This window comes from Podarcis melisellensis, assembly GCF_964234715.1.
Source record: "Podarcis melisellensis genome assembly, chromosome: 2".
Taxonomy (NCBI): Eukaryota; Metazoa; Chordata; class Lepidosauria; order Squamata; family Lacertidae; genus Podarcis; species Podarcis melisellensis.
In genome coordinates, this window is record NC_138529.1 from 33,528,516 (window position 1) to 33,544,230 (window position 15,715).

Genomic DNA, 15,715 nt, shown 5'->3' on the forward strand with positions numbered 1-15,715 from the left:
AAATGCCTACAAAGGCATGTGGCCAGCCAGGTACTCTTTACTGGCATGTAAATGTCACTACTGGAATTATGTCACTTTCTCGTGTGACCAAGAAGTGGAGCCCAGGTCAGGTTAAGGCTACACAATCTTTAGATAGTGGCAAACAGTTCTCAGCAGCTGCATTTGAACTCTAAGTGGTTTCCAAATACCTAACAGCCAGCTGGATTTGGGGTACCTGAGAACGCCTTTTAACGGTATAGGACAGGATTGACACCCTCATGCATCAAGTGGTGTGCAGGGAGATTGATCCTGCTCCCTGCAGGGTTCAGGTGTGCAAGAGAGCTCCCCAAGGGAATAACTGCCATTTACAAATTAATAAGAAAGCTGCACTTGGTGGCACAGCTACAGCGAGGCATCTTGGCTCTCTGCCCATGACACCGGGTGGCCTGGCCTCTGCTATTCCGCTGATGGGGATGTGCAGGGGGCACAACGCACCCGTCTCTCTCCTCAAGAGCGCACAGAAGTGCACTGCCACCCACAAGCATGCCTGCAACAGACAGGCTTCTTTACCCATCGTAATGAAGCATGGTTTTATAAGCTGTGTGTAATATGCAATTAGAAGCATTAACAGTTAGAATCACATATGCAAGGCAGATATCATGCCACTTGAACTGCAGCCCAAATGTCCTTGCCCCCACTTGAAAAAGTCTTTTGTGCACCATTCAAAGATCAATGCCTGCCCTTCTTCTAACCCCCTGCCTGTTGCAGGTCGCTTCAACTGCTGCAGAACAGGGCTGGCCCATTTCCTGGCTCCCACATCTTTTACTACTTTCTTAAGATGTAAGAAGGAGATTTGTACTCAGGCAAACAACAGTTTAGGCTCAGCAAACACAAGATCAGGAGTCATGGTTCAGGAATTCCAGAGCAGGGCAAGAGGTGCAGAACAGTATGGAAGCAACAGAGGTGTTCCAACAAGTTTCCATGCTCCACCCACCAAGCTTTTAAAGTTGAGGCATGATGCGCTCACATGTGGGAATGTCATGTGCTCTGTCGGGGTGAGTGCGCCTGCTCCCTTCTAAGAAGGAGGTGTTTGGATCTAGGCAACAAGACTGCACTCTGCAGTTCAAGCTCCAGTTCTGCCTCCCTCCTTGGTTGCGCCAAGACATCCCCATCATCCACCAAGGCTCTCTGCTCTGGATAAAAGCTGCAGGGGAGAGCTGGCATCTCTGCTCCCTTTTTGCAAACAATGGAAGTCAAGGTGGAAAGGGGAGATTTCCGACCCTCCATTCTCACCATTCAGCCTCCCACTCCCGTTTTGTCGTCCTCCTCCTGCTTTGGAGCCTGCCAGCCCAAAGCCAACAGTGCTACAATGCTCGTGGCAGCCTTGCCACAGAGAAAGATCTCGGTCCACTACACAGTGGCTCTCCTCTGGGCTAGGTGACTGCCCGTAACAACAATCCACTTGACTATGGCTTAGTAAACCATCCATTGCAGGAGCTATGCAGTGCTGCATACAGCGTAAGCACTTGATTGATTGATTTCATTAAATTGATACACAGCTTGAGTGTAAGAAAACCTTGAAGTGATTTACAAAAGGCAAAGCAGAAAAAGCAAGGCAAATTTACAGCCCTACTTTTAAAACATACAAAAGTTAAAATTCTGAAATAGATTAAGGTTACCTCAACTTTATAAGCATCTGGGTAGAGTTATCTAAACAGGAATGTTTGGCTTTTCCTTTCCTACAAGTTGTAGGGAAGAACAGATTTGGCCCATTTCGGTTTCTCATTGTTCCAGTCTTAAGTTAAACTCACAGTTCCTTATCTGCATTAAAAAAAAAATCTCCTCATGAAAATTCATCAGTATCTTAGTGAGAATTTCTCTGAGGATATATGTATTTGTAAGGCTATCATGCACTCTTCTGCAATCAGTCTTCTCTAATATAATGTATTTTTTGCATTTTCACTAATATATGCATGTTTATGCACATGCTACCCCAACATAAACATTTTTGAACACATTTGTTTGGCTGGAGATCTGCATTGCAAAATTCAGAAAAGCGTGACTTTCAGAAGCATAGCTGTGTTTCAGTTCACATATTGTTTCAGGAAATGCAGATTCACAGATTCACATTAACACGCAAACCCAAATTTCTCTCCCATCCCTAGCAAACAGGTAAACAAACTGAAAGGAGGATAGTGTTAGTGTGAAGCCCAAACCCAAAACTGTGGTTTGCTTCATTCTAACAAACTACAACAGCCTAAGCCCAACAACAAACAATGAATTAAGGCTGGCTAGTGACAGTGGTTTGCTAGGATGACGTAAACCACAGCTCCTTGTTCAGATGTCATGCTAAGCTATCCCTGTCATGGTTTGTTTACCCACTCACACCAAGGGAGGAGCAAAGCCCACTGTTTGGGCAAACAGTATGGTTCACTTTAGATTTAACAGTCCAAAGGGACCCAGTAAGAAAGATGACAAAAGAACATGACCAGCAAGAACCTTGCTCACCCCTCTTCCTTTAGATTGGAGCAGACTTTCTTTTTGAGCCTCTCTCACCCCCACTCACTCTCTGTGATACAGCATTAGCTGAAAGAGCTTATCTTATTGTGCTGGCCTTGGGGACATGGTGCTGCTGATTTTAGGCCCATCAAAGGAAGCCTAGCCCTTGATCTGGGTAGCACTGCTAAAGTAGAAAGGGGGTGGTGGTGCGGAGAAATAGATGGCTCTTTTCCCAACTATAGCAAACCTCAAGGTGCAAGGTGGAGGGGGAGAGGGAGAAATCAGAAATACAGTGGTACCTCAGGTTACATATGCTTCAGGTTACAGACTCCACTAACCCAGAAATAGTGCTTCAGGTTAAGAACTTTGCTTCAGGATGAGAACAGCAATTGTGCTTTGGCGGCGCGGCAGCAGCAGGAGGCCCCATTAGCTAAAGTGGTGCTTCAGGTTAAGAACAGTTTGGGGTTAAGTATGGCCCTCCGGAACGAATTAAGTACTTAACCCGAGGTATCACTGTATCTAATTTCACCCGGTTTCTTTTCAAATTCTAATTCTTAGGCCTGGCTCATTTTCACTCGCGCATATACAGCCTGCAAAAAAGAAGAGGCCCTTTTTTAATGACCGCTGTCAGCTAGGGGACTAACCCATTGCAAGGGACACCTTGGATTTCAGAGCCCCCGGCGTGAGGAGAAAATGCCAAGTGGACATGACTGCTGGCACACAACTCAGCAACCGCTGGATGGAAACCCCCCACCGGTGGGGCACAGTCAGAGTGGAGAAGCGGAAGAAGGCCGATAAAGCACAATTCAGTTGTCATCGATTTCCAGGCACTATTATGGCTCTTTCCTGAAACTCCCTGCCCTGCCCCTCCTCGTCACTCAGATCTGAAGAGGGGGTTTGTTTGCCAGTTGTGGAACTGCTGAACCTAATCGCACAAGGGGTGTGCAGATTGCCTAGCACTAAAGATTAGCCCTCCCAGATGGGATTTTAATGGTTGGAGATTTAACCAGCTTCTACACAAAAGGGTGAGTCCTTATCCCTAACGTAAATAGAGGGGTTCACAGCCACACCATGACTTAATATACATCTCAGGAGCTTTAGAGACTCTGGAGCATTTTAACACAAGCTGTCTGGACAAAACCAAACATATAATATGTACCATGGCGACCCTCCTGAACATTACCTCAAGGACGGGGTGACCTAGTAAGTTTTTGTTTTTGCTGTTTAGCAGTCTGTTTAACCTAGTAAATGAACTTTGTGTGTTCTCTCCATTCCCCACTCACATCTCGACTGAGAGAGGCTGAGGAGCTCTCTAAGCCAGTGTTTCCCAACCTTGTGCCTCCAGCTGTTTTTGGACTACAATTCCCATCATCCCTTGCCACTGGTCTTGCTAGTCAGGGATGATGGGAGTTGTAGTTCAAAAACAGCTGGAGGCACAAGGTTGGGAAACACTGCTCTAAGCAAAAGCCCACATCCCTGTGGCCTTTGACTCAGCAGGGAGAGAGGCTCCTCCCATCATTAAGATGTGCTAAACAGAGGATAAAGTCCCTCTGTTGGCCCCCGCAGAGTGGTGGGTAGTTGCAGCCAATTCCAGTATAGAAGCCAGCCAGCATCCCAAACAGGGATGCTTCAGTGCTGATTGTTGCCTGTCTGTCTCTCTTTCTGGGAAAACTCCAATAGAATGCTCAGACTCAATGCCATGATACCGTCGTTCACCATGGAGAGGCAACGAGATGCTCTCTTGCCACTGCTGCCACTCAGGATAAGCACCGGCAGGGGAAATAGGGACATTCCAGGATCAAATCAGAAGCCGGGATGGCTTTCGTAATTCCGGGACTGTCCCAGGAAAATCAGGACACTTGGAGGGTATGCATTTGATCTAAAATGCCCTTGCTGGGTTAATACTGCCTATTTTGATATCCTGAAAGCAAGTTACCTGGCCCACCGCAATGCTACAAAATGTGATCACAACCTCGGGTTTTTTAACTGTCTTTGCAGTTTTCACCTCCTGGCTGGTTTCTGCTTGCTTGCTTTATGGAGCTCTTCCACAATGTTAATCAGTGATATATTTAAATGTGCATCCATTCAAATCACACATGCAAAGAAATAATGACATTTTTTCTACACAGGGACAGCAAGCAGTTCTAAGTACAAAAGGCTCCCCTGTTTGATGCAGTACATTTTTCTGTGTCGCATATTGTAGGGTATCGAGGCGCAATCTAAAAATCAGAAAATTAAACGGAATTCTATGGAATTTGGTGAAATTAGGCTTAATTTGAACAGTCATACCAACATTCATCTCTTTCCAATTTTGGCTGGTTTGAATCAGCCCGTGATATGAAATATTATAACAGAACGCTTTCCATAGGCCCTACATTTGGGGAGGGGGGCTAACTAAAAAATACCCCAGACAAAATTGTGACTGTCCAAATGATGTCAAATTCACTAAAACAAGAGAAAAGTCGTTAAAAGAGGACAATTTTGATTAAGCCATTGGGGATTGTGAATTAAGGTTTCCCTAAGCTAGAGGTGGACAGACTCCAAGCTTGATGTATCTACCTTGTTATTGTTGTTTTACTAAAGCCCCAAAATCTACCAAGAAGAAGAAGAAGAGTTTGGATTTGATATCCTGCCTTTCACTCCCTTTAAGGAGTTTCAAAGCGGCTAACATTCTCCTTTCCCTTCCTCCCCCACAACAAACACTCTGTGAGGTGAGTGGGGCTGAGAGACTTCAGAGAAGTGTGACTAGCCCAAGGTCACCCAGCAGCTGCATGTGGAGGAGTGGAGACACGAACCCAGTTCCCCAGATTACGAGACTACGACTCTTAACCACTACACCACACTGGCTCTCAATGAGAGCAGAGTGCAAAAGACAAAGATTTAAAGGACTGGTTGTGTCTGTACACATTCTAAGTAGAGTGGTACCTCGGGTTAAGTACTTAATTCATTCCGGAGGTCCGTTCTTAACCTGAAACTGTTCTTAACCTGAAGCACCATTTTAGATAATGGGGCCTCCTGCTGCCGCGCCACCGGAGCCCGATTTCTGTTCTTATCAAGAAGCAAAGTTCTTAACCTGAAGCACTATTTCTGGGTTAGTGGAATCTGTAACCTGAAGCAAGGTACCACTGTAAAGGAAATAAATTCTGAGCAACAGAACTGAGCTATCTTCACAATCCATTTACACAAAAGTCCATTTTCATTTCAAACCTAGAAAACACCATGGTTTTTTGCAAATCACCCAGTAGATCCCATCCTGATCTATCAGCTGCCAACCCTTGTTCTAATTAATATGCCCACTGACTGGGGACCACTGGAGCTTCAGATCTACTAGACTTCTGCTCTTATTAAGATCTACAAAATTACACCGATTCCTGAAACTGCTGCTTCATCTGGAATAGTGTGCACTGTGTAGAGTGGGGTGTTTCTGAAGCTCTGAAGTTGTTCCCATCTGCTTCCTTGTATGAGAATGAACTAAATATAAATTCCCTTCCTTAGTTTCACTGCCACAAGCAGCAGCGGGCTTTACATCCCCAAACGGAAATACTACAATTGTTTTATGGAGAGTAGGTGTTCCAAGAGACAGGAGGACTCATTCTTGCAGCCAAGGCAGTATTTCTTGAAATATCCGAGACCTCTGGAATTTAGAAAGAAACATATCCTGCTGGAACATCCCCCTCCTTATGAGAAGTGCCTCCCATGATGGATAACAGATTCCTCCTACAGCAGAGAAGGAGCGCACAGAACCTCCCTAGATTAGACTCCCCCAACTATGCAGGCTCTCCAGATATTGTTGGACTAAAAGTTCCATCATCCCAGGCTCTTGGCTATGGTAGCTGGAACTGATGGGATTTGTAGACTAAGGCATCTGGAGGGCACTAGGGCTGGGGAAGTTTGATATTCTGACAACCAATGTAGCATATAAGAGTTTTATGTAGGAATGGAACAAAGCAAACATTTAATAACTAGGGTGCTGCAGAAGGACGAGCAAAAGAATCAGCACACACAACTGCATTCATAAGGCATGCAAACAGATCAGACATTCAAACCAAAAGCTGAAATCCCAGGAAGATTTTGCTGTGGTGCTAACGGGTGGAAAGATTTGTGAATGGTGTTGAGCATGCTGAATCACACACACCTGCGATCTTATCTACACTGGGTTCATTGAAGTTCGCCTGCTGCAGACTGTTGATCCCAAACTGGAACGTTTTCCAGCATCTACCTGAGACATTTCACATGCACCCATGGAAAGGTAATGTGCAATTTCAAGAAGTACTAGTTCAAATAAAGTAGCAGCAACAGCGGTCAAAGCACAATGGTTTCACCTAACCTCTATCAGATAAGTGCGTCATATTAAATGTCTTGTTTTAGCACTCCCAAAGGATGGGAAAAGCTCCTTCATATGTCATGCTTTTTAGATGCACACTTGAGAACTGTGTTTTAAATGTACACCTAAAAGCATAATGTGTTAATGTGGCAAATCTGTGTTTGCAAACAAAGCAAAACATGGGATTCATATGGATACACTCCTGAAGGAACAGCATTAGCTGCAGCTTCCTCTCTTGAGTGTACCACTTGCGGCAAAACCAGGTTTGCCCTTGCAGAATATATGAAATTCTTCATTCCTTCCTTTAACTTTTAGTGCTTGCACTACTTTTAGCTGGTTCACTTATGACGGTGGGAGGAAAAGCACTTACACACATTCCTGGTGTCTGTTACCAGTGTGGGCAGAGCACACAAAAACTGGCAGTGCCTCCTACAGTCCCTAATTTGAAAGCTTCCAGTCTCCTTCCACCAGCAGTTGTTAAGTCAACACATCAGAGAACACTGCCTTAAAATTAGTTGATCAGTTTGCAATACCTAGGTATTGAAACTGTTCACATCGGTTGTCTGATTGAGCATCCTGGAAGCACTCTCAAATCTCATTTTTTGCCTTCTGCCTAAAACTCTGGTGAATTTCAAAACCACGCTTTCATTCACAGTAGCTACTCAGACAGAACAGAAACAGGTGGTTGAAAGCATGGTGCTTTGTTTCTGATGTCAGTTTGAGTCCTTCACTTGAGAATGATAACTCTGAAAGCATTAGGGCAGTCTCCTTTCTGACACACTGAGAAAATCTCCCAAGTGGTTATATGTTTTCTGATGATCTTTGTCACTTCTCCACAATAATTTGGAAGACTAGAGATGGGATCCATTCAAATCCCATCATGGGATCTATTCAGACACAAAGCCCCCAGTGATGATCAAGCAGCATGTGCGAAGACCAATGGAAGAAGAACAACAACAGTATTTTCAGAGGGGGAAATCCCACACAGAAAGGTCACAAAATTTATGGCAACTCATGAAAAGAGTCACTGTGAATCAGCAGTAGATATAAGCACAACATAGCCATGAGATTAAGGCTGTGTGCACACAACATATATTTAAAGAACACACACACACACCCAAGAAACCTAGGAACTGTAGTTTGTTAAGGCAGCCATGAATTGTAGCTCTGTGAGGAGTAAATTAGATGATTCATATGATTCTCTGGGGATGTGCACTTAAAATATATTGTGTGTATACTGCCCAAGAGGCACTCCAAGTCTTCCTTCCCATATTTTTAAGGATTACATTTGACCACTTCTTCCTTACAAGTTCCTGCGATTACATGTAGGGAAGTTTCTCGAGGCGCTTAGGGGATATGCAAAGAGGAATGTGTATTCCCTGAATACAACTGAAACCTTTGACAAGCTTCAGAAAGACCCTGCTCTTATGAGCGGACTGAATTAAAAAACCCCTCCTCCCCCTCCAAAAAGGCTCACCAGACATTGTCCTTTCTGAGGGACAATAGCCACCGACTGCTGCTGCCTCCTCCCCCAGGAATCTAAAACCTGAGTCCTATTTCCTTCCCTTCTCCTCTGAGGATACGGGGCTCACCCCAGCCCAGCCAACTGGCCCATTGTTAATAAGCGCGTCCAGCCGAAAAAGTGATTGATCATCAGGGAGAAAGCCCAAAGCCTTGACGGGTCGTTTAACAATTTCAATTAAAGTCCGCTGCATTCAGACACTGACAGAGGGAAAGAAAGAAGTTTGTGTTGTTGTTGTTGTTGTTTTAAAAGGGGAGAATCTCCTGCTGCTGCTGTGGGTGACAGCTCCTATGGCAACTCGGCAGGGTCAAAAGGGCTCTCTCCTCAGCGAAGGTGCAAGGTTTTGAAGAATCCCCGTTTCCTCCAGTTGAATTATCTGAACCAGGGAAAGCACCCTTGCTTCCCTGTCCCAGAGCACAGCTGCAGGATGAAAACAAACCGTCCACTGCTGCCCACCCCACCCCCAATAGGCCACTGCCCACAGTTCCCACAGGGCCACCCAATAATAGGTGCTGTGACCCATTTGCAGAGCTACATTTTCCAAGCCACGCTCTCTCTCCCAGAGAAAATGCCCGTTGAATATTAAAACTACGTGTCCCTGAAGTTCCCATTGCCGGGACTGGCTCTTGATTCTCGGTTACGTGCAGCGACTTTTTTTAGACACACGCGATCCCCGAGGGCTAATCAGAGAGACGCAGCGCTGAATCCACTGAGACAGCAGAAGGACTCTTAGAGGGATTTTAAAAAACTCAGCATCTCGGCCTGTCATATGGAAAGAGGCGCTTTAATGAGCGGCAAAATGCGGCAAACATTCTGCTTTGTATGTGCCGTTTTGGGGATGAGTGAGAATCGTAAGGGATCAGGAACAGAAGGCTTTCAGGAGGGTAGGGGCTAAACCTGCCGCTGCCACCCCTGCTCTCGAAGGAACTGCAGCACTGTCCCGTCCAAAAGAAGCAGTGGTACCTGGGGTTAAGTACTTAATTCGTTCCAGAGGTCCGTTCTTAACCTGAAACTGTTCTTAACCTGAAGCACCGCTTTAGCTAATGGGGCCTCCTGCTGCCGCCGCGCCACCAGAACACGATTTCTGTTCTCATCCTAAAGCAAAGTTCTTAACCCAAGATACTATTTCTGGGTTAGCGGAGTCTGTAACCTGAAACGTATGTATCCCAAGGTACAACTGTAGCTTCTTTTGGCAAGGAAAAATTCAGAAGGCCATGGCCCTGTAGCCTCCAGTTGCTGTGGGATAAGAAGCTCCCTTCGCCTCTGACCACTGGTCATGCTGGCTAGAACTGATGAGAAGTTTTAGCCCCAAAGTATCTGGAGGACTACAGGTTACCCACCACTAAAGTTGTCCATTGGCACCCTTAATCCAGGATCCATCTATAAAGAGCCCTTAGGTGATTAGGTATAAAGGCCTGTAGATACAATCCAAACATATTTGTGTCTTTCATTCTCGGTGGAAAGGCCCATTGTACTTCTATTTAAGAGATGCCTCAGCCAAGCTGCCTTTTTACTTCAAAGGGCATCACTTTCTTTCACCCTTAATTTTTTTAATTCTACATACAGCCAATATTTGACACTTATCCACTTAAACTCAGTATCTGCCAGCCATTTTGTGACTGGTGCCCACAGTGCTTTTTCAAAAGTTCAAAGGTGCCCACTGGCCCAAAAAGGACGGCGCGACCACTAGCATTATGTCATGGAAGACAAGACTGGAACAAGTCTTTTCACCCCTTTATTCCCAGCCTCTTCAAAGCAGGTGTAAAGAAATTCTTCTGGGAAGGTTCGCTGGCATGTTCGTCTTAGCAGACTCTCGCCACCCACAGCCCCATGCCCCAATCTCTTTCCTGGCAGATTATTTTTAAATTCGCACCCAAATCCCTTATATCGGCCACAAAACCACTGAGCAGCGCCTTAGCCCTCACTGGTATCCTTCTATGTAATCCGGCTTCTTGTGTCAGAGCCTTGAGAATGTCCCCCAGATGTAGCTTTTGGGTAGCCAAAGCATCTGTTCTTTAAGCCCAGCACCAGGGAAATTCCTTACATCCTTTTCTCAATCAGAAGAAGCTTTGCAGCCCTTGACCCAGGAGCTTTTATCTCCTCCTGGTTTTTTCCTTTTTTAATCCTCAGTCCAGTTACTGTTTCCTATTAATGAATGCATGAACCCAAGCTGCTCTTGCTCTTACCAAATTGTTTCTTTTGATTAAACAAACAAACATGGTTTGTTTTGAACAGTGGTCCACAAGACTCAACCCCAGACTCAGCCACCTAAGTATAACACTGAAAGGACTAAAGAAAACCAAGTCTCCAAACCTTCCATCCACAACAGGGAAAGGCAACTAGCAACACAGGGCCCCCATTTTAAATGGGGGTTGCCAGTCAAAGTTTTTGAAGGAGAGAGAAGGTAGAGCTCCGACTGCGTCAAATGAAGCCCTGGACCTGGGCTGTAGAGCAAGGAATAGTAGCAGGCAGATTCCAACACTCCTAATGTTTCCTGATTGATAAAATTTAGCACATCCAAGATGGCAGGCAAAGGGAGAATGAGCCACCATATCACCAATACAGAGTGATATAAGGAAGACCTACACTCACTTTCCCCAAATTCTTCTTTCCTGAGAATTGCTAAAACCTGAGTTACTGAATCTGGGGATTATGGTTCACTGGGGTTGGGTGGCTGCTACCCTCCCACCAGCACCCATAGAGTTGGTCACAGGTTGAGGTTCCTACTGCTCCCTGGAGGTCAGCCATGCCCTGAACAGACCTCTCCCTGGGAGCTGAAAGATGGAATATTCCACAGGTGTACAAAGGATTCAGACTGCTACAACTGTACTTACGCTGCTATTCTTTAGAACAAGGCTGGGGAACCTGTGGTCCTCTAGATGCTATTGGGCTCCATCTCCCAAAAGCCTCAGCCAGCCTAGCCAATTGTCAAGGATGATGGAAGTTTCAGCCCAGCAACATTTACAGGTCCACAAGTTCTCCACTCCTGCTTTAGGAGGATACACAACAGAGGGTGGCAGAACCAAACAGGTTAGAGAAGCAGGACTTGTTTAATGTGCCGGTTTCAAGGTAGGTGGCTTTGCCGGCCATTGTTATGCAGTATTACAGCAAGTAAAAAGTTTCTGGCGCCAATCCAGCAGTGCCTGAGTCACTCAAGCCCGTTAATTTCAGTGGGTTTAGGAGACACCTGTGTTAAGTCAATGACTTTCCATCCACAAGCTCTAACCCAGTCTTTCTCCATCTTGGGTCCCCAGACGTTCTTGAACCACAACTCCCATCATCAATAACCACTGGCCATGCTGGCTAGGAACGATGGGAGTTGTAGTCCAACAAGTTCTAGGGATGCAAGGTTGAGAAAGGCTGCTCTCGCCTGTGAAGGGGGTGACTCTTATCTTGATCCATTCCTCCAAACAGAAAACCCAACAATTTCCACAGTAACTGCAACCTGAATACACTTCACCATGAAGGATATCTCACTGCATCTATTTTAATTTTCCTTAAAAAAAAAAAGTATCCTTCGTCATTGTTGTGGAATCCTGTCTGCTCACAGCTCCTGCACCACTTGAGCTTTCCGACACTTGGGAAGTAGTTGGGACCAAGAAAAGCAAAGTGTTGCGGAAACAAGGCCAACCATGATGACAAGGTCTCCTTTTATTGCAGATTAGCTATCAGAAGCAACATGAGCCGAGTCTGCAACTCGCAGTCCACACACCCCACTGCAATAGCAACAGGAGCCACATCCCCAGCACTTCTACACTCAGATCCTGCCCATGCTGTATTTTATGGTTCCTCCTCCTATGGATTTATATAAAATTAGTGCAAGAAATGTTCCCCGCTTCTGCAACAGTTGCCTCCTGCGGTTGTGTTAAGACATAGCATTCATGGAACCCACACACTGAACGCTCTCATTAGGGGTCTTCACATGGTACATTCAATGAGGGGTCTTCACATGGTACATTCAATAGCTGAGCTGCACATGTCAACAAGTATACAGGCTTCCACTTGTGTAAAGACACCTTGTACCTGTGCCCCATGTAATGCATGAAGGCGTATTTTGTTCTAGGTCAGGGGCAGGGAAGCTTTGTTCCACTGAATGTCTGCATTCCCATGGGAGGGGTGGAGAGAGGTGGTTGTGGTCTTCAGATTAGCCAGAATCCAGAATTCTCAGGACCCAGCACAGGAGCTAAGTGAGCTGCCCTGGCAGAAAGAGAGATCTCTTCTTCTATGAACATTGCTTCTATGAACATTGGCCCTCCATGCTGTGTGCTGAGAAAGGGACTGTTCTCAGTGTGTAGCATGGAAACGCAACTAGCTGCCCACAGAGAAAGAGACTGCTCTTTTCTCCATGGCCAGCTTGATGGGTTTCTATGATGCAGTGCCCCAAAAATGAAGTCTCTTTCTCAGCACATCACAGCAAGAAGGGAGAGAGGGCATGCATGGGCTACAGAGATCCAGCATCTGATGACTGGTGGTCTACATGTGGCCCATGCTCCAGAGGTTCTGTTTGCCCATTGTAGACTAGCCTGCTACTTTCAACCTTTGGCCTGGAAGCAACCACCAGCCACTGCATATCCCTTTTGTTGCAGTAACCAAAAGCTCTTTGCCAACAGTCACAAGACTCTTATGATCTCACTGGTGGGTGCTGACCAATCATGGGAGAATGCTGAAATAAGACATAGGGAGATACTCACTGCTTTTGGATGCCTTGACCTTTGCCACCAATTTCTGCACACCAGGTACATCCCCGTTTTTCACAGCCTGGATCAGCTCCTGCTCTCGCCCCATCATGAATAAGGGCTGCTGCTCCTCTGATTTATGAAGCCATCGGAGTGCTCCGTGTGTGTGCGTGTGTGCGATAACTAGTCAAGATAAACTCCACCAGAGAAGTGGGGGGCGGGGGAGCAAGCCAAACAAATGAAATATATTCAGAAATCCCACAGTACATAAAAAAGTCTCTGTTAATGATGATAAATGCTACCGGGAGTTGCACTCCTTTACAAGGGAATGGAGAGGAGATGAGGCCTTGTTAAAGAATATTCAGTCAATTAAATGGATGGTAATTCAGCGCTTAGGGACTGGATCCCAGCTGTTTGTAGACGTCAGGAATGAGAAATTAATTGTTTGTTAAAAGGTCCAGGCAACCCAGGGGGTTATATTTCGCTAAGCCCGGGGTGTCCCAAGCAATCTCCAGTTCTTCCTAGATGAATACCAGGCCCATCACAGGTAAGAGGTATCCTTCGAGGCTTCAGGTCTGCAGATCCGGATTGTTTGCAGCCAACACTTGAGCAGTTGTTCAGATACCTGTGAAGATGAAGGACAGAATCTGTTTTCAAAAAGGCTGTTGACTCTTTGGAATGTTGTGCCCAACCAAATCCTGAATTCCAATTTGCTTATTTTCTGTTCATATGTGTGTGCTGTGTGTGCGTATGCATGCACACACTTTCGCTGCTACTCTGACTAACTACTAAGAAAAAGAAAAATCCAAGATCGGAGACAAGATGGAAAGCTGGGCTTCGTGAATCAAGTACATAGAAGATTCAATGAGGATAAAGGAGAGGAACCAGGAGTGGTGTCAACTGTGCTCAGAAATCTAATCCTCCAAACATTACACGCAGCACTAGTTCTCCTGTATCTTCAAAGACTTTAGCAGAGGCACCACACATGCCTTCGGGTTTTTAAGAAAATATTCTGCCCTGTTACTGCTATGAGATCCTAGAACCTTCCCCTCTTAAAACTAATTGGTCTCAATGTTCCAAATTCTAAAAGAGCTGTCCAATATATTCGCTCATCAGTGGTGTGACAGCAGCCATGCACGTTCATTAGACCACTTACTTATTATTCAAATACAGCATGGTGGCCACTTTCGCATATGTTTTGTACAGAGATGGAGCCTGCGCACCCCAACCCCTGCCCCTGATGTTGAAGGACTACAACTTCCATCAACCGTGCTGGCTAGGACTGGTGGGAGCTGAGAATCGGACAATACCTGGAAGTCCCTGGAGGTTTAATGCAAAGAGAGAAATCGGATCATCTACATAGACCTTGAACTGGTACACAGGAAATAGCATTCAGTCCTTACTCCAGCTCTATAACATCAAGAGCTGCATAGGATGTCGGGCTTGGTGGAATTTGTCTGATGCACAATGGCTGCTCCCACCCAACTGTCCTTTAATACCCAAACAAATATAAACACCCCAGGTTAGAGTGGGGTGCCTAAGCAGATGCCACTGAAGGACAGAGCAATGGGACTAGTGAGTGAACAGTCTCATCTGCCCCACCAGCCTCAGAATTCTGCTGCCCCTTGGGTTCTGCAAGTAACATTCAGTGGTAAACACACCCACCATGATTGAACATGACACACGTTTTGAGATATGTCGGATACCACAGGACACTGCTCTGGCAAGCAAAGATAGTTTCAAGTTACCCTTTTTTTTTATTCTGAAAATGTGAAGCTGTAATCTGCGCAGAATGTGGAAGATGAGGAAAACACGCACGCACAATTTCTATCCAAGAGTTATTACAATAAATGCAAATGTATTAGATCAACTGGGTACATTTCTGACATATTTACTACAGCCCGGAGCACAGCGCCAAAGGAAGCCCAGGGGAAGATTCTCTTACAATGGGGGTCAATTCTCTGCTATAGAATGAAAGGTTTTGGGTGGCAGGCAATCCATCATCATTGCCCTCACTAATCCGTTTCAGCAGCTAAATTACTCTGATCATTGTGATATTGCGCCATATTTCTAGGGCACAGCATCTTGGGAAGAATTACACAACCTCACCTCACAGCTGACTTTATTTTTATCTTGAGTAGATTATATTTTATATCGCTTCCCCCCTCCTCCCCCCCTCCCCCACAACCTCCCTTAAAGCTAGGGAGGGCTTGAACTGGTGTTTGCACAACACTGGGAGATCCTCAGATAAACAGGTTGCCTTAAGGTAAAGCAATCAAGATGGAATCATAAAGGTAGAGATGGAGGTCAGTAACCACACTTATCAAGGCACTGACATGTTCACCTGTAGAACATTCACCACACACTCATCTCCCTTGTTGCCAAACAGTACAAGGCTGCTCTAAAGACTCAACCAACGTCCCAGTTTGAACAGGCAGCGTTCACACTGAACTATTTCTGCCAAAAAGTGGATCTGGCTTTGAGGCGATGCTCAGAATCAAAAAACTTACTAGCCCTCTTTGGGTGTTGTATTGCTGTGTTAAAACATGATGGGAGGGGTTGCATGGGAAGAAGCGCAGTAGCTCTGCCCCCATCCCGCTTCAAAATTGTGAGAGCCTTCATAATCATAGGGAGCACCCCCTTTCAGAAGATCACCCCTCCTGCTTACCCAAGGTGATCAAAACCGTGTTGTGGATGTGTGCTCCTGGGGCCAAG

The 15,715-nt window shown here is 45.6% G+C and overlaps 1 protein-coding gene across 4 annotated transcripts in view; it reads right to left on the reverse strand.

Annotated features, from left to right (window-relative positions):
• The window catches only part of CASKIN2 (CASK interacting protein 2), a 98,313-nt gene that overhangs the window by 74,195 nt on the left and 8,403 nt on the right, over nucleotides 1–15,715 (reverse strand). For all 4 annotated transcript variants that reach the window (XM_081899552.1, XM_081899551.1, XM_081899554.1 and 1 more), the window contains exon 2: nucleotides 13,016–13,625. In XM_081899552.1, coding sequence (XP_081755678.1) covers nucleotides 13,016–13,112 — 97 coding nt within the window. In that variant the 5' untranslated portion in view covers nucleotides 13,113–13,625. The remainder of the gene's footprint in view (nucleotides 1–13,015; nucleotides 13,626–15,715) is intronic.